Below are 25,192 nucleotides of genomic sequence, written 5' to 3'. Positions count from 1 at the left end.
CCTTCACAAGGAAAAACTCGGGGAGGGGGATGAGGAGGGGGGAGGAAGAGGAAGGGCGTCTCTCCTGCGAGTGTAAACCCATTCCCGATGTGCAGGAATCATGAAAAATCAAAAGAAAGAAAAGAGATGGTGGAGAAAAGACGTGCCACCAGGATAAGAGTCTATCTCTGGAGCCGGGTTGGATTCTGGGCGGGCGGGGCTGACTGGTGTTTGGCTACTACTGGGCGAGCTCAGAGATTGGTTGGGCGGCGTGCATCATTTGACCATGCAAGTTTATACCTTGGGTGTTCTCCTGAAGTCAAAGTTCTGTTGGTCGAGGTTTTCATAGTTCCTGTTTTTAGTCTGATGGGTAATGTGCACAGAGAAAATATGCAGACACAGAAGAAGATTATAGACAGTCAGAAAAATGGGAGGGGGGGGGGGGGGGTAGCAAAGCATCCAATAAATGATTGATTTCTTCTGCAGGAGTCGGACGCAAACACATCGCAGTCTGCCCAGCGGTCTGTCGACCTGCGTCCAGTTCGGACTTTTCTTCTTTTTAATAATAACCTCAGCGTGCAGCGCCCCCTGGTGTGTGGACAACAGCGGCACGTGTTAACCAGTAACATCTGGATGAGGTTTCTAAGCACTGCTGTGCTGAAGGTGTAAGTTTTAACAAAATGAAATGGAGTGATTTGTTTTCTAAGCAGTGATGTCAGGATATCAACCGTAGGATGGCCATTATCGCCCAAAACTCCCTGAATGAAGAGGAAACCAGTCACCCTGAGATAAACTATAACCTTCTGGTTTTATCTAAAGGTATAAACACGTATTAATCAGCTGTTTCCCCTTAACCTCTTCAAACCCCCTGCTCCTAAAAAGCACATTTGTTCCTGATTGGCCAGTTTCTGGAAGCCTGCTGAGGAGCAGAATGCCTGCACTGCATGGTTTCAGACATACAGAGGTTTGAAAATGAGTCCAATTCTCATTTCCTGAACCCCGCTGCTGTGTACTTTTAATTAAGCGATGACTTTCTCCGTTTCATCATGTTTCATGTTGTTTTTTCTGAACAAAGATCGGGATGTAATAAAGCGTCTGTTCCTGTACGTTAAACTGTCCTGCAGTCCTAGAATGACCCGTAGACGCTTCCTCCCTGATATCAGTAATGACATCATCGTTAGTGCTTTCAGTAGAACATAGACAGCGGAGGCTCATGCATGAAGGCTGTGATTTTGAGCTGTGATTAAAGAACAGGTGCTAATTATAACGGCTGTTGCGGAGCCGTGACCGGCTCGCTATATTTAGTCTGACGTGTAAAATCGCTCCTGAAGCCTGCCTGCAGGCGTGAACGCAGACGCTTTATTTTTAGAGAACAAAGAGACGCTTTGACTCAGAAGCCTGTCGAACTTCACAGCTCAGCCGTGATCAAGCACTCGTCGCTTCGGCTCCTCAGGATGAAGAGCTAAGCCTGAACCTCACCACAAACCCAGCTCGGTCTCATTTTATCCACACTCAGACTTCCCTCTCTGCAAACTTCCTGTGATGTTAATCCGCTGTGGCGGCGGCGCGTCCCATTAGTCCTCGACTCGATCCGCTCCAAATGTTAATCTCATTAAATTTACATCCGTGCGCAAAGTCCCCGAACAGCACGGCCTCGCTCTGAGAGCGCTTCAACCGACCTGCACACACCTAATGACACGTCCAGGTTTGTTACTGTTTTACACCTGAGCCCAGTCCGCTGCACGGAGAATCACAGCTTCAGACCCACAACTGCAAAATACAACCCAACCTCCAAAATACAAAGCAACGAAAGTTTCAATGTCACAGAGTAAAGGCGCTCCAAAGATAAGACAGAGGATCAGATCCCACGTACGGAAAATCTTTTCCAAGATTAAAAGTACAGTGTGGAAAACCTCACCACTAGACGTCAGTAGCAGTCAGCTGAGTTCTGTTTCTAATCCTTCTAATCCAGTGCATAATCCTAGCTACGGTGGCTGCTCTGGGACAAACATGTTGTAGGCAGCCAAAAGATATCAGAAACACGACATTTAGACTCCTCCCCATAACGGCCAGCGTGTTTCTGCTACTGTTTGTGTTTTTGGGGGTAGTATTGGACGATAAATTAAAATGGAAATCTCATATTGAACATGTTAGAAAAAAGATGGTTAAAAATATTTCTGGGTAATGTCAGAGATATACTAGATAAGGCAATGCGTATTTTATATTTCGCACTAATTTCCCCCTATCTCAGTTATTGTGCTGAGGTGTGGGGGAATTCATATGCGACTAAAATAAATGCTCTATACTTGTTACAGAAGAAAGTGGTACGAATGGTTCATAATGTTAAATATAGAGAACAAACAAATAATCTGTTTATAAAATCGAAATTGTTGAAATTTGAAGACTTAGTGAAATTACAGACATTATTATTCATGTGCAAGGCAAGAAATAACACATTACCTCTTAAGTTACAAAGTTTGTTTGTATTGTGTTCAGGAAGTGGGGACAGTAGAAGGAAGTTTGACTTTAAGCATCAGTTTGCTAAAACCACACAAAGGCAAATGTGTCCGACAGTTAAAGGTCTAAGAATCTCTTGAAGATAATCTCAAGATGCACCGTTTTAAAAGTGTTACATACTTAACAGGATAAATCAATATGAAGAACATGAAAGTAATTTGGGCTAAATGTGGAAGGAAAACATTTCATTGCCATTTAATGCTGCATATTGTGATTATACTGATTTGTTGTTTAGTTTTGCATTGTTACATAAAAATACATGTTAGAGGGTTTTTTAGGGGTTGTTGGCGCCTTCTTGTAAGAATAATTGGATTGCAGATAGGGGGCAGGCGCTAACAAGAGTTTATTCTTCTTGCTGCTCCTTTTCACCCACGGGTGCTGTGTCATATTAATGGGAAGGAGGTTCTGTATGTAGGAAACGAAACACTGTTGAACCATGTGTGAAATTAATAAAGAAATGAAATGTAATAAATATTTCTGCACAAACTAACATATTTGAATAATATCAGCACTCAGCTATAAACAGATATGTGTGAATCACATTTTCACTTTAAGCCTATCCGGTCTTTTAGTCTGATGCCATCAGCTGTTTCCAGGTCCAAACTCTGCTTCAGGTCCCAAAGTCAAACGAACACTGCAGCATCACGGAGTTAAAAACTGTCTAAATTCTTTCATCTTTAATAAAACGATCAGCGTTGCTGCTTTACCAGGTGTAACAATTAAGTTTAACATCCAGGCATCCATGAAAACAGGATTTATTCAATTCAGTTAGAAGTTAGCAGGAAGTTAGCTCGCTAGCTTCCACCGAAACATGATATAGCATGTTCTGAGAGATTTCAGAGAATTCAAACGTACAGCTCTGCTGTCACTTCAACATAAATGAAGACAGGAAACTAAACATCAGTGACGTTTGTAGAGTTAATGAAGTTGGGCTAGCTGCTATATAATGATGTGCTACGTGATCGCTAGCGACACAGTGATCACTGACTGTTTTTAGGGGCTTGTTGAGATTAAATAGAACAAGATATGTTAAAAACACAACAGCCTTAATAAACGCAGAGTAGTTTGTTCACACGTCATCACTTTTAACAACAGGATAGTGAGTGTGGGCTGTCAGCGTGCTGTGAGCCACAGCTGGTGTCCACCTGTCGGTTCGAGTTCCCTCTGACCGAGGACGTGTCGGAGATCACTGCTGTTCACTGGCTTCACCATCAAACACTATCAGACACAACATGATCAATGACAACGCACTGATTTGTTGGATGGTGTGTGTGTGCGCGTGTGTGTGCGCGAGTGTGTGTGTGTGTGTGCGAGTGTGTGTGTGTCACTCCCTCTTGGTCACATGTCCGGGATCTGTAGGTTAGGGAAGCGATTCTTCCTGGTTTCCATTGAAAGCCTGCGTGTCATTAACCAATCAGGTCAAACAGGCTGTTTAAACAGTTTTTTCTTGGATTCTTCATGTTCACCTACTTTCATCAACAATGATAAGAAGAGAAAACTTGACGTCCTGAACCAAATACGATCCATCGTCTCTTCCCTCCGACAGCAGTGCTGGGTTTAATGTGAGCTCGTTGATTATTTTCTTTTTTATCGTATTATGTCGTCTGTCAGTATCTCACATGGAAACATGTGTAAGTTTGGCTGCAGCTTAATGTTTACCAAATCGCCTAATTAGAAGTAATCTGGTGCAACGTAGGAAGAATGTATATACTTCAAATTAAAGTGCTTGGCTACAGGCTTTTATTTTGAAATGTGTGTGGCGTACAGCAGGTTGTTGGTGCTGGTGGGTATTACATGCTTTGTTAAAGCCGGATATTTAAAGCAGGAACAACACATGACAGCCGCCGCCGCTCGGTTCACCGACTTTAGCTAATGTGCTGTAATATTCATGCATCTCCCACTTAAAAAAGTCTCTCCTCCAATATTCATGAAGGTGTTTGACTCAAACTGAGAGACACAAAGTCACATTGAAACTTTTCTAAAGTCTCATCTGCACTCTGGAGGATTTCTTCTGTCTCTTTCTGCATTTCTTATTTTGAACTGTAGAAAAATATGAAGTGTTCACGCTTTGAGAAATATAAACATGCCGACCCAGAGCCGTTGCTGCTTTGTCATTAACAAACAAATCCTCCTTTTCTTTTACTGCTTCTTACTTCCTGCCTCCATCTTCATTTGCTGCTTTCGAGTTGCTGTAAACATCACAGCACCACAGCGGGACGATTCATCGCAACCAGCAGAAGGATGGTTTACTGACTCTCTCTACCCGCCCGCAAAACCACTTTGTCTAATACAGTGGGGCAAAAAAGTATTTAGTCAGCCACCGATTGTGCAAGTTCCTCCACCTAAAATGATGACAGAGGTCAGTAATTTGCACCAGAGGTACACTTCAACTGTGAGAGACAGAATGTGAAAAAAAAATCCATGAATCCACATGGTAGGATTTGTAAAGAATTTATTGGTAAATCAGGGTGGAAAATAAGTATTTGGTCAATAACAAAAATACAACTCAATACTTTGTAACATAACCTTTGTTGGCAATAACAGAGGTCAAACGTTTACTATAGGTCTTTACCAGGTTTGCACACACAGTAGCTGGTATTTTGGCCCATTCCTCCATGCAGATCTTCTCGAGAGCAGTGATGTTTTGGGGCTGTCGCCGATCAGCACGGACTTTCAACTCCCGCCACAGATTTTCTATGGGGTTGAGGTCTGGAGACTGGCTAGGCCACTCCAGGACTTTCAAATGCTTCTTACGGAGCCACTCCTTTGTTGCCCGGGCGGTGTGTTTTGGATCATTGTCATGTTGGAAGACCCAGCCTCGTTTCATCTTCAAAGTTCTCACTGATGGAAGGAGGTTTTGGCTCAAAATCTCACGATACATGGCCCCATTCATTCTGTCCTTAACACGGATCAGTCGTCCTGTCCCCTTGGCAGAAAAACAGCCCCATAGCATGATGTTTCCACCCCCATGCTTCACAGTAGGTATGGTGTTCTTGGGATGCAACTCAGTATTCTTCGTCCTCCAAACACGACGAGTTGAGTTTATACCAAAAAGTTCTACTTTGGTTTCATCTGACCACATGACATTCTCCCAATCCTCTGCTGTATCATCCATGTGCTCTCTGGCAAACTTCAGACGGGCCTGGACATGCACTGGCTTCAGCAGCGGAACACGTCTGGCACTGCGGGATTTGATTCCCTGCCGTTGTAGTGTGTTACTGATGGTGACCTTTGTTACTTTGGTCCCAGCTCTCTGCAGGTCATTCACCAGGTCCCCCCGTGTGGTTCTGGGATCTTTGCTCACCGTTCTCATGATCATTTTGACCCCACGGGATGAGATCTTGCGTGGAGCCCCAGATCGAGGGAGATTATCAGTGGTCTTGTATGTCTTCCATTTTCTGATGATTGCTCCCACAGTTGATTTTTTCACACCAAGCTGCTTGCCTATTGTAGATTCACTCTTCCCAGTCTGGTGCAGGTCTACAATACTTTTCCTGGTGTCCTTCGAAAGCTCTTTGGTCTTGGCCATGGCGGAGTTTGGAGTCTGACTGTTTGAGGCTGTGGACAGGTGTCTTTTATACAGATGATGAGTTCAAACAGGTGCCATTCATACAGGTAACGAGTGGGGGACAGAAAAGCTTCTTACAGAAGACGTTACAGGTCTGTGAGAGCCAGAGATTTTCCTTGTTTGAGGTGACCAAATACTTATTTTCCACCCTGATTTACCAATAAATTCTTTACAAATCCTACCATGTGGATTCATGGATTTTTTTTTCACATTCTGTCTCTCACAGTTGAAGTGTACCTCTGGTGCAAATTACTGACCTCTGTCATCATTTTAAGTGGGGGAACTTGCACAATCGGTGGCTGACTAAATACTTTTTTGCCCCACTGTATTAGACAAAGTGGTTTTGTCAGTGAACAAAACGCAGACTCGCGCTCTCACTCACCTGAGGACTCATTAAAAACAGCGTCGACCTCGCTCGACATCACTAATCAGGCGTTTTACATCATAAGCATATAAAAATGTTGAAACAGCTTAATAACTTCTGAGCTGGATTAAGGTTGAAGCCTCACAATAAAAAACCTACTGATGTCCGTTTTGCCGATTCTTTCCTCTGACTTGAACAAACTGGTTAGCCGTCGTTAACTGGGAAAAATGGGATCACTTTCTGTGTTCTTCTATTAACCTGACACACCTCCACCTGGTGGAGAACAGTTTCTGATGCTCCTCTGTGGCAGCTGACTCCATGTTCCCGTGACCCCGCGTTGACCTCCATGCTCCTAATTCTGAGGCCTTCTCATGAACGAGCAGCTGGACCACCTCTCAGCGCTGGTGTCCACACCACAGGGAAGCTAAGGAGGTTACAAGCATCGTTTTATTATCGTAGGGTCTGCCTTACAACATAAAGCGCCTTGAGGCGACTGCTGTGTAAATAAAATTGACTTGAATTGAAGTTTCTGTACTTATTAAATCCTGCACATGTATTTTAAATTTGGCGATGCGTGTTTACTGAATCCTTTAACTGTGGTGTCGTGATGTTTACAGCAGAAGCTCATCAAACAGGGAAACCAGTTTACGTGCTGGTTGGCCTGAACTCTTGCGGTTTCCCTCGTGTCGAAGCTCTGCTGCATGTCAGTCGCACAGAGAGAGTCGCTTTGACAGTCAGTCAGGTCGACAGCTGCCACAGAAGCAGCTGAGATGTGTTTGCATGACTCCGACTCCGTCAGAGCCGAGGCGATGAGAAACCAGACGGAGGAGCAACTGAAAGGATGACGTGAACGGACAGACAGGAAGAGAGAGAGCGACAGGAAGAGGAGGAGAGGAAAAAATGAACTCAAAGTCAACTCAAGATTGAAAAATAGAAGAAACGAAAAAGTAGAAAGTAAAACAAAAAGCACCAAAAACCTCCACCAAGACAGAAAAGTATTCCAACAATAAAACATTCATCTTCTAACAATACACAGTGATGGAAAACCATGAGACATTCAGGAGCTGCAGCACATCAGACCTGCTGGTCCTCAGTCAAGACCAGCAGGGCTTGAATTATGGCCAGGAGGTCCAGAGTCAAGACCATTCAGTCCTAAATCCAGACTAGCAGGTCCAGAATCATGATTGCTGGGTCCACAGTCAAGACCAACAAGTCCTGACTCAAGAGCAATAAGTTCAGAGTCAGGACCAGCACATCCGGGGTCAAGACAGAAAATCGAAGGTCGAGACGGGCAGGTCCAGAACTGTGGTCAGCAAGTCGAGACCAAGAGTCAAGATCAGCAGGTCTAAAATTATGACCAGTCTAGAGTTCAGTCCAGACCAACAGGTCTAGCACAGTCCAGCACAGTCCAGTCCAGCACAGTCCAGTACAGTCCAGTCCAGCACAGTCCAGTTCAGCACAGTCCAGTCCAGTCCAGCAAACGTGTGAAACCTGCTGTGAGGACAATTAAAGTGTGGCCAGAGGGGACAGAGGCAGTGCTCCAGGACAGATTTAAAAACACAGACTGGAATACGTTCACCCACACAGACCTGGACCAGTACGCCTCATCTGTACTGGATTACATCTCCGAAACCACAGAAACGGATCACCATGTACCCCAACCAGAAGCCTTGGATGAACCGGGATGTTCGTCTCCTCCTGAAGGCCCGCAACACCGCCTTTAGGTCAGGAGATGCACACGCCTGCAGCACAGCCAGGGCTAATCTAAAGAAGGGCATCAAAAAAGCCAAACACCATTACAAAAAGAAGGTAGAAGAACACTTCTCCAACTACAACCCCCGACGCATGTGGCAAGGACTCCAGACCATCACAGACTACAGGACCACCAAACCCTCCCCCGCATCCTCTGATGTCTCCTTCCTCAACGAGCTCAACAACTTTTATGCTCGTTTTGAGCGAGGGAACCCCACAACCACAACCAAAGCAGACATGACGCCAGACACCAACCTCTGACTCTCTCCCCCACCGATGTAGGAGCAGTGCTGAGCAGGATCAATGTCCACAAGGCTGCAGGTCCTGATGGCATCCCCGGGCGTGTTCTCAGAGCGTGTTCTGGGGAGCTTGCAGGAGTGCTCACAGACATATTCAATCTGTCCTTGGCCCACGCTGTGGTACCGGCCTGCTTCAAATCCACCTCCATCGTCCCGATACCCAAAAACTCCAACCCATCTTGCCTCAATGACTACCGCCCAGTAGCACTCACCCCCATCATCACTAAGTGCTTAGAGCAGCTGGTCCTAGCACACTTCAAATCCTGTCTCCCCCCCACCCTGGACCCCCACCAATTCGCATACCGCCAGAACAGGAGCACAGAGGATGCAGTCTCCATCGCACTGCACTCTGTCCTCTCACACCTGGACAACAACAACACCTACGCCAGAATGCTGTTTATAGACTTCAGTTCAGCGTTCAATACAATCCACCCCTCACAACTCATCAGGACACTGACAGACCTGGGCATCAGCTCCCTCATCTGCAAATGGTTACTGGACTTCCTGACCAACCGCCCCCAACATGTCCGGCTGGATAACCACTGCTCATCTACAATCACGATGAACACCGGTGTACCACAAGGCTGTGTGATGAGCCCTTTCCTCTACTCCCTCTTCACCCACGACTGCAGACCTGCTGATGGTTCCAACACCATCATTAAGTTTGCAGATGACACCACGGTGATTGGCCTCATCAGTGACAACGATGAGGCCGCCTACAGGGAGGAGGTGGATCGTCTGGCTGAGTGGTGCGACAGAAACAACCTGCTGCTTAACACCGAGAAGACCAAGGAGCTCATCGTGGACTACAGGAGGAATGCTGACCCACATCCACCCATCCACATTAAGGGGACGGCTGTGGAGCGTGTGAGCAGCTTCAAGTTCCTGGGAGTCCACATCTCCGAGGATCTCACCTGGACGACCAACTGCTCCAAGCTGGTCAAGAAGGCTCACCAGCGCCTCTTCTTCTTGAGGACTCTGAGGAAGAACCACCTGTCCTCAGACATCCTGGTGAACTTCTATCGCTGCACCATCGAGAGCATCCTGACCAACTGTATAACAGTCTGGTACGGGAACTGCTCTGCCTCGGACCGGAAGGCGTTGCAGAGGGTCGTGAAAACTGCCCAGCGCATCGCCGGAGCACCACTTCCTGCCATAAAAGACATCTACAGGAAGCGGTGTCTGAAAAGGGCTGGGAAAATCATCAGAGACCCCAGTCACCCATCACATGGACTCTTCACCCTCCTGCCCTCTGGGAGGCGCCACAGGAGCCTCCGGACTAAGACCACCAGGTACCGGAACAGCTTCTTCCCCACAGCTGTCAGACTCCTGAACTCTGCCTCCTGACCAACATTAAACTCATGGACTGAACATACACACACCCACAATGGACAACTGTACCCTCAAACACACAATAATAACATGGACTGAACCACCACTCACAACCACTAGCACTTTATATAGCCTCTGTAGAAACTATCCACACCCTCACTTATCTTAACTGCACTACTGTATAGCTCTGTGTAAATAATCATTCTGTACATTCGATAATCTTTAACCCTACAACTGTTTACAACTTGCATAGTTCCCATTTCTGTATAGCTGTATATCTCAGTGTTACATCCTGGGAGGCTGTGGGAATGTGTGGGCGTGGTGTTGTCTTCTCCCTCTCCTCCTCCTTCGTTCTGGCCCCTCCCCTTGTCTCTCTCTGCCCCTGCCTTCTCCTTAGGTCACACCTGCTGCTCATCTGCTCTCGTTACAACCAATTACCCTTAGGGGTGATATAAGCTGGAGAAGAGCAGTGTGGAAGAGGAGGGAGAGGTTTCTGGTGGATTTCCTCTGTGCTGGTCAGAGTGTGCTACTGGCTTAGGTGTGGAACAGCCTGCTGCGTGTGGCTCTTTGTGAGTAGTGTTTAACTGAGCAGTGATTGCCCATGAGTGACGGCGGCCTTCATTAGTTTGTGTGGCCTGCCTGGATATTGTTTGCTAGCAGCGTTGCTGTCTCTTTCTGTTGAAGCCTTAAATTCAAATTCAAATTCAAATTCAAATTTTATTTGTCACGTACACAGTCATACACAGTACGATATGTAGTGAAATGCTTGGACAACTGCTCGTGACCTAAAGAAAACAAAAAAGGAAAAGGCTATGAATAAGATAGGAAATAAATATGAAAAATTAAAAAGGGTAAATTTAACTAGGAAGGAATAGAATATAAATTAAGGTTAAAAATGAAATAACTGTACAACACAAATTAGAATGAAGGGTAAATTTAACTGGGAAGAATAAGATAAAATATATAAATTAAAGTTGAAAATAAAATAACTGTACAACAAAATACACAATATAGAACTATATAAGAATGTATGAAGGAATCTAAATATAAATAAATATATACACAATAACAGCAGCTGTACAAGTATTAACTGGAAATGAAGAATATAGTGACCAGTGTTGTGCAAAAACAATGTCCAGAAAGTCCAGTGTGTGTGTAAGAACCATATGTGTGGGTCAGTACTGTGTGGTGGTGTGATTGAGAGACCGTATCGCCTGCGGGAAGAAGCTCCTCCTCAGTCTCTCTTATTGTTGCTTTCTTTGTTGAAGTGGTCATTACCACTTTGGGTTGATCTCCCTGATTTCTCATTAAAGCAGCGGTGCTGTCTCCTTTTGTTGTTGCCATTTATATGATTATTGAGGTGTTTGCCTACAATAAAGATCTATTTTATGTTAAATACCTCTGCCTGGCGTTCTTTTCATTCCACCTGGATCTAACTGTTACTGTCCCCCACCCTCATCGCCTAGACTTTTATGTGGGGACGTAACACTCAGATTCCTGTAAAGTTATTTATTTCATATTCTGTATAGTTTTTCATATTTATATCCTGTTCATAGCCTGTACATAGCTTGTACTCACTACAGCCTGTACATACTTATAGTTATAGAATATTCACAACATACTTCATACCGTGTACATTATAACATACCATAATAGACCCATTTCTGTAATATACTCACATATCTATATTATTGCTATTATTGCTATTATTGCAGCCCAGTCCAGCACAGTCCAGTCCAGCAAAGTCCAGTCCAGCACAGTCCAGTCCAGCACAGTCCAGTCTAGTCAGTAAAACCTCCTGGATCTGCATTTCACACATGGAGGTCATGTTTGATCATGTTTGTGATTCTTATCCTGGTTTGGATCACGTGTGGCATCAGGTGTTTATTGAGAACATAAAAACCCGGGGCAGTGAGCAGCTTCAGCTACACACAGGTCAGCTACTGAAAATAAAAGCAGAGATCGATCATTCTGCCTCATCTGGTTCTTTATGATCCATGTAAACAGAAAACCTGTAAAACCTCTTGGTGGAGATAAGAAAAGAAAAAGAACACAATAGAAAATAAAGAAAAAGGATGAAAGAGAAGCTGCTGTGAAGCATCTGGCAGAAAGAATATTAAAGCTAATGAAGGACAATGAAGGACAGATGAAGGAAGGATGAAGGAGAGATGAAGGAGGGACGAAGGAAGGATGAGGGAGCGATGAAGTAGCAATCCTGGAGAAATTACAGAGCGATGATGGAGGGATGAAGGCCTCTCACACAGCAGCTCATTATTTATCATGCAGCTAAACTACACAAACCTGCATCTGAATAACGTGCGCCCACACACACACACACACACACACGTGATGTGCAGCACATTGAGACTGCATGTCCGTGTCTATGAGCTCATATGTGGGCGTGTCCTTGCTGACCTTGGTCTCACGCTCCTCCAGCAGGGTCTCCAGTCTCTTCTGGGCGGCTCGGCCCTCGTGGTCGTCGCTCACGATCAGGATGATGTGATTCCACCTGAACTCCCTCATCAGGTCGAACCACACCTGTGCCTGGTGGGAGTATGGAGGCACCGTCCTCAGGAACGACAGGTGGATGCTCTGCACGAGAGGAGGTGGAGGAGGTTAACCCAACAGGTTCTTACTCTACTTTGATTTTATCCAGAAACATCCATCCTTCACATGTATGATGAGTTGACATCATAACGAACCAGAGATCAGGAAGAAGCTCTACAGAACCAAAAGCCAGAAAAGCGATAATATGATCGTCTGCAGAAACATAACAGCTGCTATAAAAAGATTAGCCAATACTTCCTTAACACGTTTATCAAACACTGTACTGCTGAGTGAAAGGACACAAAGAACAAAACAGATGTAGTCTGGCTTACTGCAGCTGCCTCCACCTGAAAAATGTGTGAATATTTCATGTGTATAAAACCTGGTGAGGAACCAGAGCGCTGTTCACTGGGAGCACTGGGATATCCTATGGTAGGAAGTCCTGCCATTAATTAATGCTTCGATCTTAAATATGATCAACCTATCTCTAATGATCAGCTATGTACCACAGGCCTTCAAGCTGGCTGTAGTTAAACCTTTACTCAAAAAGCATCTCTAGACCCAGCAGTCTTAGCTAATTACAGGCCAATCTCCAACCTTCCTTTATATCAAACATCCTTGAAAGAGTAGTTGTCAAACAGCTAACAGATCATCTGCAGAGGTTTATTTGAAGAGTTTCAGTCAGGTTTCAGAGCTCATCACAGCACAGAAACAGCTTTAGTGAAGGTTACAAATGATCTTCTTATGGCCTCTGACAGTGGACTCATCTCTGTGCTTGTCCTGCTAGACCTCAGTGCAGCGTTCGATACTGTTGACCATAATATCCTATTAGAGCGATTAGAACATGCTGTAGGTATTACAGGTACTGTGCTGCAGTGGTTTGTATCATATCTATCTAATAGACTCCAGTTTGTGCATGTAAATGGAGAGTCCTCTTCACACACTGAGGTTAATTATGGAGTTCCACAGGGTTCAGTGCTAGGACCAATTCTGTTTACATTATACATGCTTCCCTTAGGCAGTATCATTAGAAGACATAGCATACATTTTCACTGCTATGCAGATGGCACCCAGCTCTATCTGTCCATGAAGCCAGATAACACACACCAATGAGTTAAACTGCAGGAATGTCTTAAAGACATAAAGACCTGGATGGCCGCTAACTTTCTGCTTCTTAATTCAGATCAAACTGAGGTTATTGTACTCGGCCCTGAAAAGCCTAGAAATATGGTATCTAAGCAGATTCTTCCTCTGGATGGCATTACCTTGGCCTCCAGTAACACTGTGAGGAACCTTGGAGTCATTTTTGACCAGGACATGTCCTTCAACGCACATATTAAACAAATATGTAAAATACATGCGTTTGCTGTCGCATTTTATTTGTAGTGTGAACAAGCAGACAAAACAATCGGATTTCATCAAGAAATTGGAATTGAGCATTAAGACCTTTGAGTTCACCTTTGCCTCAGTGAGTCCTGCATTTTGGGTCCTTCCTTCCTGCACACAGCTATGACACATACAAGGTCTTAAATAATCAGGCCCCATCTTATCTTAATGACCTTGTAGTACCATATCACCCTATTAGAGCACTTCGCTCTCGCTCTGCAGGCCTACTTGTTGTTCCTAGAGTATTTAAAAGTAGAATGGGAGGCAGAGCCTTCAGTTTTCAGGCCCCTCTTCTGTGGAACCAGCTTCCAGTTTGGATTCAGGAGACAGACACTATCTCTACTTTCAAGATTAGGCTTCAAACTTTCCTTTTTGCTAAAGCATGTAGTTAGGGCTGGACCAGGTGACCCTGAATCCTCCCTTAGTTATGCTGCAATAGACGTAGGCTGCCGGGGATTCCCATGATGCACTGGGTGTTTCTTCTTCACTCACTATGTGTTAACAGACCTCTCTGCACCGAATCATACCTGTTATTAATCTCTGTCTCTCTCCCACAGCATGTCTTTATCCTGTCTTCCTTTGCTTTTGTTTGAACTCTTATTCAGCCAAATAAAGGCTCGCTTTTGTTATCATCCACCTCCATCCTTGTCTGTATTCTGGGTCCACATTCACCTGATTCCACGCCGTTCACCTCTGCAGACGTGACACCTTTTGTGATTTTTCACTCGTTCTGTGTGTTTTCTGATTGGGACACCTGGATGTCATCTGCATAAAAGTGAACTTTCCTGATTTTCACTCCAGTGGAGAAAATTCAGAACCAAGATGAAAGGCTCTGACGAATAAAACAGTGATGGATGCAAACAGCTGTGTAAAGAACCAGGATCAGATCCTCATGTGAGCGTTGCAGCTCAGACCGTCAGCGCTCTGCTGTAACAGACCGACCGAGCTAACCTTATCAGAGTAGATGGACATGCGTGTCGTCAGGCCGACCACGGGGATTCGGTAGAAACCGGCGGTGTAGGAGACGGGCGTTGGAGTCAGGTGGTCGTTGGACTGTGGAGGATGGCTGACCAGAATGGCGTACACCTACAGAGTAAGACAAACACATCTCAGTTCAGATGTCCGTGTACCACACAGAAAGGTCGAGTAGAAAGTAGCGCCGGCGGGTTTGATGGATTTTTCTAGAATTACTATTTGATGTTAGAGGTCTGCAGAAAAGCAGCAGTGAGCTGTGGTTTCTGGAGACACGTAGCACATCTGTAGCACATCTGTCACATTAGCTGGAACTTTTTATGATTTCTCAGTTATTCGGTGGGTTTTCCCTTGTTTTCAGTGAGACAGAGAAATGTTTCATGTTAATCAGTCCTTTGTGTCTAATGACTGGCCCTGTGATGCAGACGCAGGATTTTTCCACGATGCAAACAGCAAACGCTGCAGAGTAACTGCTGGGAACAAATCCTGCTCTGTGAATCCTACGAGCCAAACGATCCAGGACGTTCACATGTAACAAAGCGTAAAACGTTCAAATCGGCCGTAAGACCTTTGATACTAACTCAGGTTACAGTTCAGTGCACACATTTCTGCCTCACACATAAGATGTTAATGATACAGATGAAAAGATTCTTAAAATTACATTTGATGAGTTTATTCTTCATATTTGTGTAAATGATGAAGGCAATTTTTCCTTCAGTTCAATCTTTGCAGTTAGATGTAGAGAACGAGGAATCTGCTCACAGCAGCTTTGCTGACAGGTTTGTGTCCAACAGCAGGATGACTGTAGGCCGTTACACTCGTGTTTGCACTGCGTCCTGTAGTAAAACCTGCACATGTGTTTGGATCAGTGAGATCAAAGTCATCCCAGGCTGCTGAGTAACATTTAAAAAAATGATAAAAGTTTTGTCTGCAGTTTGAAATCAGTCAAATAATATAAAATGCTGGTTTCACTGGTATAAACCAACTCCGCCCGTGTTGTGAAGGTTCAGACTGGTCGGTGTTTATGACGAGTAAAATCATCCTTCCTGGATCCCAGTTTGAGAAATGGTTCCATTTCACCAGCTTCAGAGAAACGTCAGCGATCTGCAGAGAAACTTTTATGTCCTGCCGAGTGTTTGCAGCTTTAGACAGAAATCAGAGAGCGTGAGCTGAAACTCTTACGTCACTACGCCTGCCGACGCTCTAGCAGAATAACTTTGTGGTGAATCACCGAGCAGCTCGATTGTATTTAAAATCGGACCTGAAGAAAATGAAGTAAACACTGGATGTGTCTCGGTTCAGATACTTCTGTTAGTACACTTGTGTGACTTGTGTAGTACTTGAAAGGGTCATGTTATCAAACTTTAGACTAAACATTTAAATTCTGTTCAGCAGAACCCGCCCCCCATCAAGGAAAAAGCCGAGGTGGTCGGTCGTTAAAATGCTTAATCCTTGCTAATGCTAGCTGTGTGTCCACACAGTGCACAGGTAAATGATCTCAGATCAGTGAAAGCAGCAGCAGCTTGTCAGTGATGCTGGTCTCCCATCAGTCTCTCATCAAACAGATTTAACAACCAGAAAATGCTTCTGGTCTCAGCTTGACACGGACACATCAAAATGACAGGAACCACAGCTTCCAGAGTTATTCGTGCTTCCAGAGACAGCAGCCCGCTGTGACCACTTATGTAACCATCAACAGACTGGATACAAACAACGCTGGAGGGCTGAATGTCGTTTGAACGTTAAGGAGAGCGAGGTCTACTTTTGGACTTCACTTGACCAGCACTGCCTGCCTTGCTTGCCCAGACTGATTGCTGGTGGCACCTGCGGCTGCCCAGTCCGGGCATTATTGTGCTCTGCATGTGTGAAAGTGCTCAGACTTCTTGTCACTTTTGCAGTTTAAAGCTCTTTTTTCCCCTACAGGTGTTGTATTACAATTAAACGCATGTAGTGTCTTTGTACAGTGTTCACAGTGAAAGCAGCGTTATCCTGAACGTTGTCATTTATGTTAATAATCAAAAGATCTTTTAAAACACAGATGCCAGTAACGATGTTTAGTGTGATTGCTACAATAAATAAAACCAACTAAATGAATAAAACATTATGTTCATTCTGATAGTGTCATTAATAATTCTGTGTATCTAATTCATCTTCTTAATAATTCATTCATGTAAGACGAGTCATTCATACTGTACACTCATTGGCCCCTTTGTTCAACTGCCTGCTAACCTAAACATCTAACCAGCCAATCACATGGCAGCAACTCAGCGCATTCAAGACGACCTGCAGAGGTTCAAACTAAGCATCAGTAAGTACGCGATGCGACTGCACAGTCGGTCGTCTCAGTGTGTCAGAAACGAAAACATCTCCAGAGTTTACAGACAAACAAATAAAATAAAAAGAACAAACACACGCAGTCGGCAGCAGTTCTCTGGGAGAAAATGCCCTGCTGACATCAGAGGTCAGAGGTCAGAGACAGACTGCTTTCAACTCATAACCAAAGGTTGCATACGAGCATCTCTGAACAGCAGACGGGCGCATTCACAAAAACCGGACGACAGAAGACGAAAAAACATTTCCTGGTCTGACGATTCTCCGACGGCATCCCACCTTTACCCTTCACTGGTGTTCAGGCTGGTGTGACGTCGTGAGGCAGATTTTCAGGACCAGCTGAGCATCATCTGAACTCCCGAGTGTTGCTGCTGACCACGTCCATCCTGTCATGACCACAGCCCTGATGCCTGCTTCCAGCACGCTCCGTGGCAAAAGGTCAGATTATCTCAAACTGTTTCCTGAACAGGAAGATGAGTCCGCTGTACTCAGACCGCCGCTACTGTCAGCAGATCAAAGAGTTTGTGTTGGTGCACGTTACTTCAATAGTGTCCTGTTTTATTCAGTTGCTTCTTCCACTGCAAGAGTGCAAGACCATCTGAGGCTCTTAGTGTGAAGGGCAACAGGAAGGAACAAATGTTTTCTGGTCTGGACATCAGGCACAGACAGAAGGAGTGTGAGACGTGGACTCCCGTCTCCTCTGAGCTCGGAGGAAGCTGCGGCTTTTACAAGTATGAAGCCGACGTTCGCCTCATGACCTCAGACTGAGCTGGATATCATTTCCACAGGCAGACTCTACCTGTTAACAGCTTCTGTTCATCCTGATATGATGGATGCATCATCGTATCATGTTTTTAATAAACTAACCGCAGTGAAAGCACGTTTTCTTTTCCCTGTCAGCAGCACAAACAGGACCTGTGACCACATGAAACCACCAGCAGCTGCTCAGCCGAACCAAGCAGCTTGCAGCAAACACAGTTACAGGCCTGCGCTGTAATCCCTGCATCTCTCTGGATGGATTACATCTGCGTTCCTGCAGACAGAGAGAGAGAGGACGGTAATCTGACGTCCATCGCTCCCTCTGACACATCGACGCCATGTTGGCCTCATTTCTCCACAAAGGAAACAGGTTACAGAGCCCGTGTTGGATGAATAGTCTTTTCTCTGATGGTTGCACATAAAGACACATAAATATTTCTGATGCACTCAAAGAGCAGCTGTTTGCTGACAATCTGACAGGATTTGATTTGATTGCATCTGTTTGAAATCATTGTAATATCTTTTTAAAGGCACAAAAACACTGCTTGTTTCTATGCTTTCGTTCTGAGATGGATGGCTACTCTGTTACGCACTGCTTCCATCGTACAGCGAGGAGGTGTTTGCCCTCTTCCTGTGTTTTTCCATGTTTGACACATTTGAACGTTTCAGATCATTAAACAAATTTAAATATTAGACAAAGATTAGCACAAGTAAACACAAAAAATCCAAACCTACATGTGACCTCTTGGTCGTCGCTGCACTCTTGGGGTAATTTTGGTCGGCCGGCCACTCGTGGGAAGGTTCTCCACTGTTCTGTGACAGTGTGTGGTTAAAGGCTCTCACTGTGGGTCGCTTTGTCCAATATTTACATTTGTTTCACTCGCTGGACCCACGTCCTCATTTTATGTTTGACAGCGTTTTAGTAGGTAAAGGTGATGCTTGGGCATGAGCTGAGCTGCGGTTTGGGGAAGGCTTTGAGGGGGCCTGGCGATGGCTCCCGGGCCCAGCAGATCCCCACGTACTGAACAGAAGTGAAGAAGTTACAGAATTGAAAAGGGGAGGAGCACGTAAACGAGAATGACAGCTTGCAGGACTGGGGGAACCTGTACAGATGAGGACCGGAAGGAGCATGTTTGGAGGCGTGGTCCCGCTCCTGAAATTCCCATACATAATCTCCAATTAATGATGTGAAACATTAAAGTGTGACAAACCTTTAAAAAAGTAATTGGAAAGGGGAAAATCGCTTCAACAGCACTGTAAGTATAAATCCCCGCTCGCCCCTGCAGGCGGTCAATCCTCCAAGCTCGGGTCCTGGAAGTCCCACAGGATCTTAGCTCGGTCATTCTCCACCACCCTTGGGGGCATCTCCCATTTTGACCTCGGGACTTCCAGGTTATACTCGGCACAGATGTTCCTGTACACTATGCCGGCCACTTGGTTATGGCGTTCCATGTATGCCTTGCCTGCTAGCATCTTGCACCCTGCTGTTATGTGCTGGATAGTCTCTGGGGCATCTTTACACAGCCTGGGGTCTTGCCTGGTGTGATAGACCCCAGCATCTATGGATCTTGTGCTCAGAGCTTGTTCTTGTGCTGCCATGATTAGTGCCTCTGTGCTGTCTTTCAGTCCAGCTTTGTCCAGCCACTGGTAGGATTTCTGGATATCAGCCACCTCCTCTATCTGCCGGTGGTACATACCGTGCAGGAGCCTGTCCTTCCATGATGGTTCCTCGTCTCCCTCCTCTTTCTTGGGTTTCTGCTGCCTGAGGCATTCACTGAGCACTCGGTCAGTTGGGGCCATCTTCCCAATGTATTCTTGGATGTTCGTTGTCTCATCCTGGACTGTGGTGCTGACACTCACCAGTCCCCGGCCCCCTTCCTTCCGCTTAGCGTACAGCCTCAGGGTGCTGGACTTGGGACCTGCCTGACCCTCTGCAGGTACTTGGTGGTTGCAGCCTTTCTAGCGGCCTCTTCATGGTTCCCATTCGCCTGTAGGATCCCCAGGTACTTGTAACCGTCCTCTGTGTCTGCAATGTTGCCTTCTGGTAGTTCAATCCCCTCAGTTCTGACTACCTTCCCTCTCTTTGTTATCATCCGACTACACTTCTCCAGCCCGAACGACATTCCAATGTCATTGCTGTATATCCTGGTGGTGTGGATCAGTGAATCGATGTCTCGTTCACTCTTGGCATACAGCTCAAAGCTATTCAAGTTTTAATCTTGTGCAGTCGGGCAGTGAGGCCTTCAGATGGTTTACATAAATCTTACGTCTGCATAGAGGTCTGAGATTACTTCTCCTAAAAAAGTCACTAAATCAGACTGAGTCAGTCTTCAGGTCCACAAACAGGACAGAAGACTGAATCATGTTTGTGTAAAAATGAGAAAATACGACACGTTTTACAGTAATTTGGGAAACAGACTTCTCTCGTTTCAGCTGATTTGTGTCCATGTACAAAGCGAAGATTTTCTTTCCTAAAATAGGGAAACGTTCACATTACGACTGCCATGTTGAATCATTTCACCGATGGATTAACTGAGCAGTTTTCTTATTAACAGCTTTGTTTTCTCTGCCCCTGTACAGATGTCCTCCTGGTGGCAACAGATGACATTATGTTCCCAAATATTAAAAACGTACGAGCCCAGTCAGTTTAACATGAGTGCAGTGATTGTTATTCTGCTGTTGCTCTCAGTTTTACTCTCACTCTGATTATAATTATGAAACACGAGCACACCCACCCCCACATGTCTCTGCACATACTGAAAGAATCAGCGTGACATAAATAAATCTGCCACGGCTGAAGTCTGAAGATGGCCTGACGAACAGAGTTTAACCAAACACGACTGAGATCATCCTGAAACTAGATGGAAACAGCTGCTACAAATGTGACAACTTTATTGATACACGATCAGAAAACCAAGCGCGCTGTTTTGATCTTGTGGGATTTTAACTCCATCGCCTCAAATTTCACAACATATACATCGTGCAGCGATTTTACCCAGGACGCCATTTTGGCCCCGTAGACATTCATCTGAAACGGTTGCCTAGCAACATGTAGTGTTTACACTGTGGTGCGCTCTGTGGCCGCACAGGAAGAAGGTCCTGAGTTTGAATCCAGGTGTAGTTCGTTCTGCGTGGCCGCGTGTCCAGGTGCACCCAGTGAACCTGCAGTGAGCGTCTGCTGCCAGATGGGGGCAGTGTGAGCAGCTCTGCTTGTTCTGTTGTTCGTCTGTTTTTCTTGCTTCTCTCAGTCCAGGTGAACTCCCTTACCTGTTCAGCTCGCTTATCAACCAATCAGAATTTGACCAGCATACAGCGTCCTGTACGTCACCTCTGCAGCCATGAAACGAGTTTTATCCTGTTCTAATCCAGCTGAGGACGCTCTGACGTTTTGATTTTTAATGTTCCTGTAATTAACTCATTCAGACGTGTTGGCGCTCGTGTTGTTTTGGACTCTCTTTTTATAAATGACATAAAAATATGAGAACAATGTAATGATGTGAGCTAATAACACGAGAATTCAATGATCTAAATACATTTCATGGGTAATGATTATTTTATCTGACAACTAATTACATTCATTTTCATTTCATTTAGACCAAAATCAGCATTTCGCTTCGTTACGAGATGACTTCTGTGAAGCTGCTGCTGTTGTTGCAGGACAGGGTCATGACCCCCAACCACCCCACCAGTAAACCTGTCAAAATAAAAGTCATCCTGCAGTGAAATCAGAATAAATCATGTCATCTGAGATCATGTTTGATCACTGAGGTTAGGTTAACAGAGGAGACAGATTTTCACATTCAAACCTCCCATAGTTCTGTCGGGGCTTTTACTGTGAAAGGTAAACAGGAAGAGTTTCGTTTCACCATGAAAGTTGCAGCAGTTTAGGCCGTTTACGACCTCAGCGATCATGTGACCAACTCCGACAGAACCAGGCTCAGGGCGGGGCGGGGATAAGACATTTCTGAGTCAGGTTTGAGGGGTCATGTGACAGCAGGTGCTCACCTGGTTGGAGATGAGGTCCTCGCAGACAGAGAGTGCCATCTGGATGGCGTTGGCCTTGTGCGTGACGGAGATGGCGTTCATCTTGAACTTGTCCTTCCCGTACAGAGCGTTGGCCTGACTCACCGCCTCCTTGAACACCTGCTCGTATCGCTTCTGACTCAGCACGGCGCCCACATTCACCAGCCGCGGCTCGCAGCCGCACAGCGCCACCGAGCAGCACTGCAGCACGGCCAGGAGCAGCACGCCGCACAGCTCCACTGAGGGGAGGGGAAAGGAAGTGCATTACTAAAGGGACGATTTAGTCCCACCGTGGGGTCCTCAGATACGCCTGAGGGGACGCAGACGTCCAGACTGGCGTTTAAATGATGTCGTAACCCCGACTTAATCTCATAATCTGGATTTTTTTTTAAGGCTTCCATCGTCTTTTTTTTCTTGGTAATCGCAAAAAGATTTTTTAATTTTAATTTTCAAACAAAATGAAATTGATTTGATGTTAGCAGCTCTGCGTCAGGTCAGACGCTCGATGTGAACATTCAAAATCAAAAGCATGTGAAACAACATGAAGGAAGATACAGAAGATTTGTCTCGTGACCTGATGATGTCACCTGAACCCTTCTTATCCCGGCGCTGATGTCATCATTCAACGGTTTATAAGGGGTCATTAAAACAAACGTGGGCGTGGTGAAGGCCGCCGTCAGTGCGTGACTTCCATCAGTGCAGTATGATAATAAAGATTTGTTTTGTTATATATTTTGGATTTTAATGTCAGAATTTACAGTTTTTACTCCATGATCTGGAGACTGCTTTTACATTTCCAGATTTTTATCTCGTGTTTTTTTTGTAATTTGTTTACAGTTTAAACAGACAATAAGAATTTGATCTTTTCATTTGAATTTATGTTTTATAATCAGGAAGTCTGACACTGGAGGACAAGTGTGAGGCGACCGTGGACGAATCAAAGAGTCTGAATCCTTCGATAAAGAAGCTAAAGTGAAGAAAAGTAGGAACGTGTGGTGGAGGTCAGCTGAGACGGAGGTGTGCGCACTTTGAGCTTCTGTGGGGAGGATTCAAAAAGCGATGCAGGTGGAAGTTTATCATTGGTGTTCCAGACCAGGAGTCTGCGTGAAGTGCTCGTGTTCAGTCACATTTCTGTGGAGACACTCGGGAATAGTGACAGGCGGAGCAGACGGCTGTAAAAACGGGAAAAATCTCACAGCAGACTCACACAAACACAGAGAAATGAAGCTGAAACAAACAGAAGTGCCAAACACACCTGCAGAGACACAAAATGGCTCCATGAAGAAAATGAGACATGCAGAGACGACTAAACCTGGAGACGGACAGACCGCGAACCACAACGACTGAGAGCCAAACACAAAATGACGACTGCAAAGCTGCAAAACCTCCGAACAAGACCAAAAATGTAACAAAAAAACCTCAAGAGACACAAGATGAAGGCATCCAGAACCACAACAGCTGCAGGGAGACAAAGTGCACACACCAAACGAGCACAAAAACACAACATGAGACAAGAAGACACAAACGTGTCAGAGACGCAAAACTGAAGAACAAAGCTCAGGGGGGACAAATCTGACAGCAGGAAGTGAAACACAAAGACACACAAGAAATACAGGAACATGCCTCAGAGCACAGACACACAAAACACCCAGAAAACCCCCAAAATCTACCCGACCTGCTCTGAGTCCAGTCTGAGTCCAGTCTGAGACCAGCTCTGAGTCTGGTCTGAGTCCAGTCTGAGACCAGACTGATCTAGTCTGAGTCCAGTCTGAGTCCAGTCTGAGACCAGCTCTGAGTCCAGCTCTGAGTCCAGTCTGAGACCAGCTCTGAGTCTGGTCTGAGTCCAGTCTGAGACCAGACTGATCTAGTCTGAGTCCAGTCTGAGTCCAGTCTGAGTCCAGTCTTAGACCAGCTCTGAGTCCAGTCTGAGCCCGGTCTTAGACCAGCTCTGAGTCCAGTCTTAGACCAGCTCTGAGTCCAGTCTGAGACCAGCTCTGCGTCCAGCTCTGCGTCCAGTCTGCGACCAGCTCTGAGTCTGGTCTGAGTCCAGTCTGAGTCCAGTGTGAGACCAGACTGATCTAGTCTGAGTCCAGTCTGAGTCCAGTGTGAGACCAGCTCTGCGTCCAGCTCTGCGACCAGCTCTGAGTCTGGTCTGAGTCCAGTCTGAGACCAGACTGATCTAGTCTGAGTCCAGTCTGAGTCCAGCTCTGAGTCCAGTCTGAGTCCAGTCTGAGACCAGCTCTGAGTCCAGCTCTGAGTCCAGCTCTGAGACCAGCTCTGAGACCAGCTCTGAGTCCAGTCTGAGACCAGCTCTGAGTCCAGGTCCAGTTTGTGTCACGTTGCAGGACACTTGCTTTGCTCAGAGCCGTACTCAAACAAAAATACTCAGTTACTCTGCAGTTACTCCCTCTGATCTTGTTATTTATTTTTATTTTTTGTAAAAACCCAAACGAATCAATAAAGTGTAAAAACAGTCACGTGGTTCTGCCCGCGGTCATTCATACAGCACATTTACAGCACAATAAACACTCACTGATCCGGTCCTGCGGTTCTGGATCCGTTACTCGGCCTCCTGTTGATTTCTGTTTTGTCCTCCCGTGTTTCCGTGGGCCCGGTTCGGTGTGTCCGTGGGTCTGAGTCTGCTGCTGTTTATGACTGAGAGCCGCTGGAGCCCCGTGACACCGAGATCGCTGGGGTCCGGGTCGGACCGTCACGGACAGCCCGGTTCTCCCGGGCTCGGTGCTGTTGCTCCGGGTCCGGGTCTCCTCCGTTTCGGTACGCTCGCGGAATTCCAGGTGACCTGATGCTCACGAGCCCCTCTGCTCTGTCCTTGGATCACTGACGCTCGCTCCCAGCTTCCCGCGCGTTCACAAGCGGAGGAGAGGGAACGACAGCCACAGGAGCACGGGCACGAGCGTCGGAAATCCCGTCGCGTTCACGTCCGTCTGTCCGTTTTTCAGTGATTTATTGAAAATGTTCAGCATGACACCGACACTAAATCTAACGACCAGCGTGACGTGTCACCTGTTTATTGGCTGCTGGGAGGATCTGCATCACATGACCTTCATCAACAGATGGAGCTGCTCCATGCTGAGCGTGAGGAGGACACGATGTGATGATGGAGGATCCAAAATCACGGCTGTCATCAACATAGTCAATGACCATCTGTGAGCAGGAGGCTTCATATTTACACAGACTGGATATAAAGGATGGACACAGTCAGGACAACAACAGGGGGCGCTGTGTGCTCAGCCTCCTGACTTCCACCTGCTTGTAAAACAGAGGTTCCCAAAGTGTGGGGCGGGGGGCGGGATGAATTTTTAAAAAAAGAAAGAAAAAAGAGCGCTTGGACACTGGTACATG

At 45.8% G+C, this 25,192-nt stretch overlaps 1 protein-coding gene across 8 annotated transcripts in view; it reads right to left on the bottom strand.

The window, feature by feature from the left end:
• grin1b (glutamate receptor, ionotropic, N-methyl D-aspartate 1b) overlaps positions 1 to 24,841 on the bottom strand; it is a 70,924-nt gene extending 46,083 nt beyond the window's left edge. For 2 of the 8 annotated variants that reach the window (XR_014280058.1, XM_082554195.1), the window contains exons 1-5: positions 24,363 to 24,840; positions 21,812 to 22,068; positions 14,696 to 14,830; positions 12,227 to 12,403; positions 280 to 342 (exon numbers count right to left, since the gene is read on the bottom strand). Coding sequence is in view for 4 of the 8 variants with exons in the window: in XM_082554195.1 (XP_082410321.1) it covers positions 280 to 342; positions 12,227 to 12,403; positions 14,696 to 14,830; positions 21,812 to 22,068; position 24,363 (633 nt within the window). In the remaining 4 variants the exon portion in view is untranslated. Of the gene's footprint in view, positions 1 to 279; positions 343 to 12,226; positions 12,404 to 14,695; positions 14,831 to 21,811; positions 22,069 to 24,362 lie in introns of all 8 variants that reach the window. The other 6 variants (XR_014280057.1, XM_082554197.1, XM_082554196.1 and 3 more) reach the window with 6 other exon arrangements.
• Between the last annotated feature and the right edge of the window lie 351 nt (positions 24,842 to 25,192).

Source organism: Aulonocara stuartgranti (assembly GCF_965226115.1).
Source record: "Aulonocara stuartgranti genome assembly, chromosome: 12".
Taxonomy (NCBI): domain Eukaryota; kingdom Metazoa; phylum Chordata; class Actinopteri; order Cichliformes; family Cichlidae; genus Aulonocara; species Aulonocara stuartgranti.
Note: the sequence above shows the minus strand (reverse complement) of the source record. Positions and strands in the feature narration are given on the sequence as shown.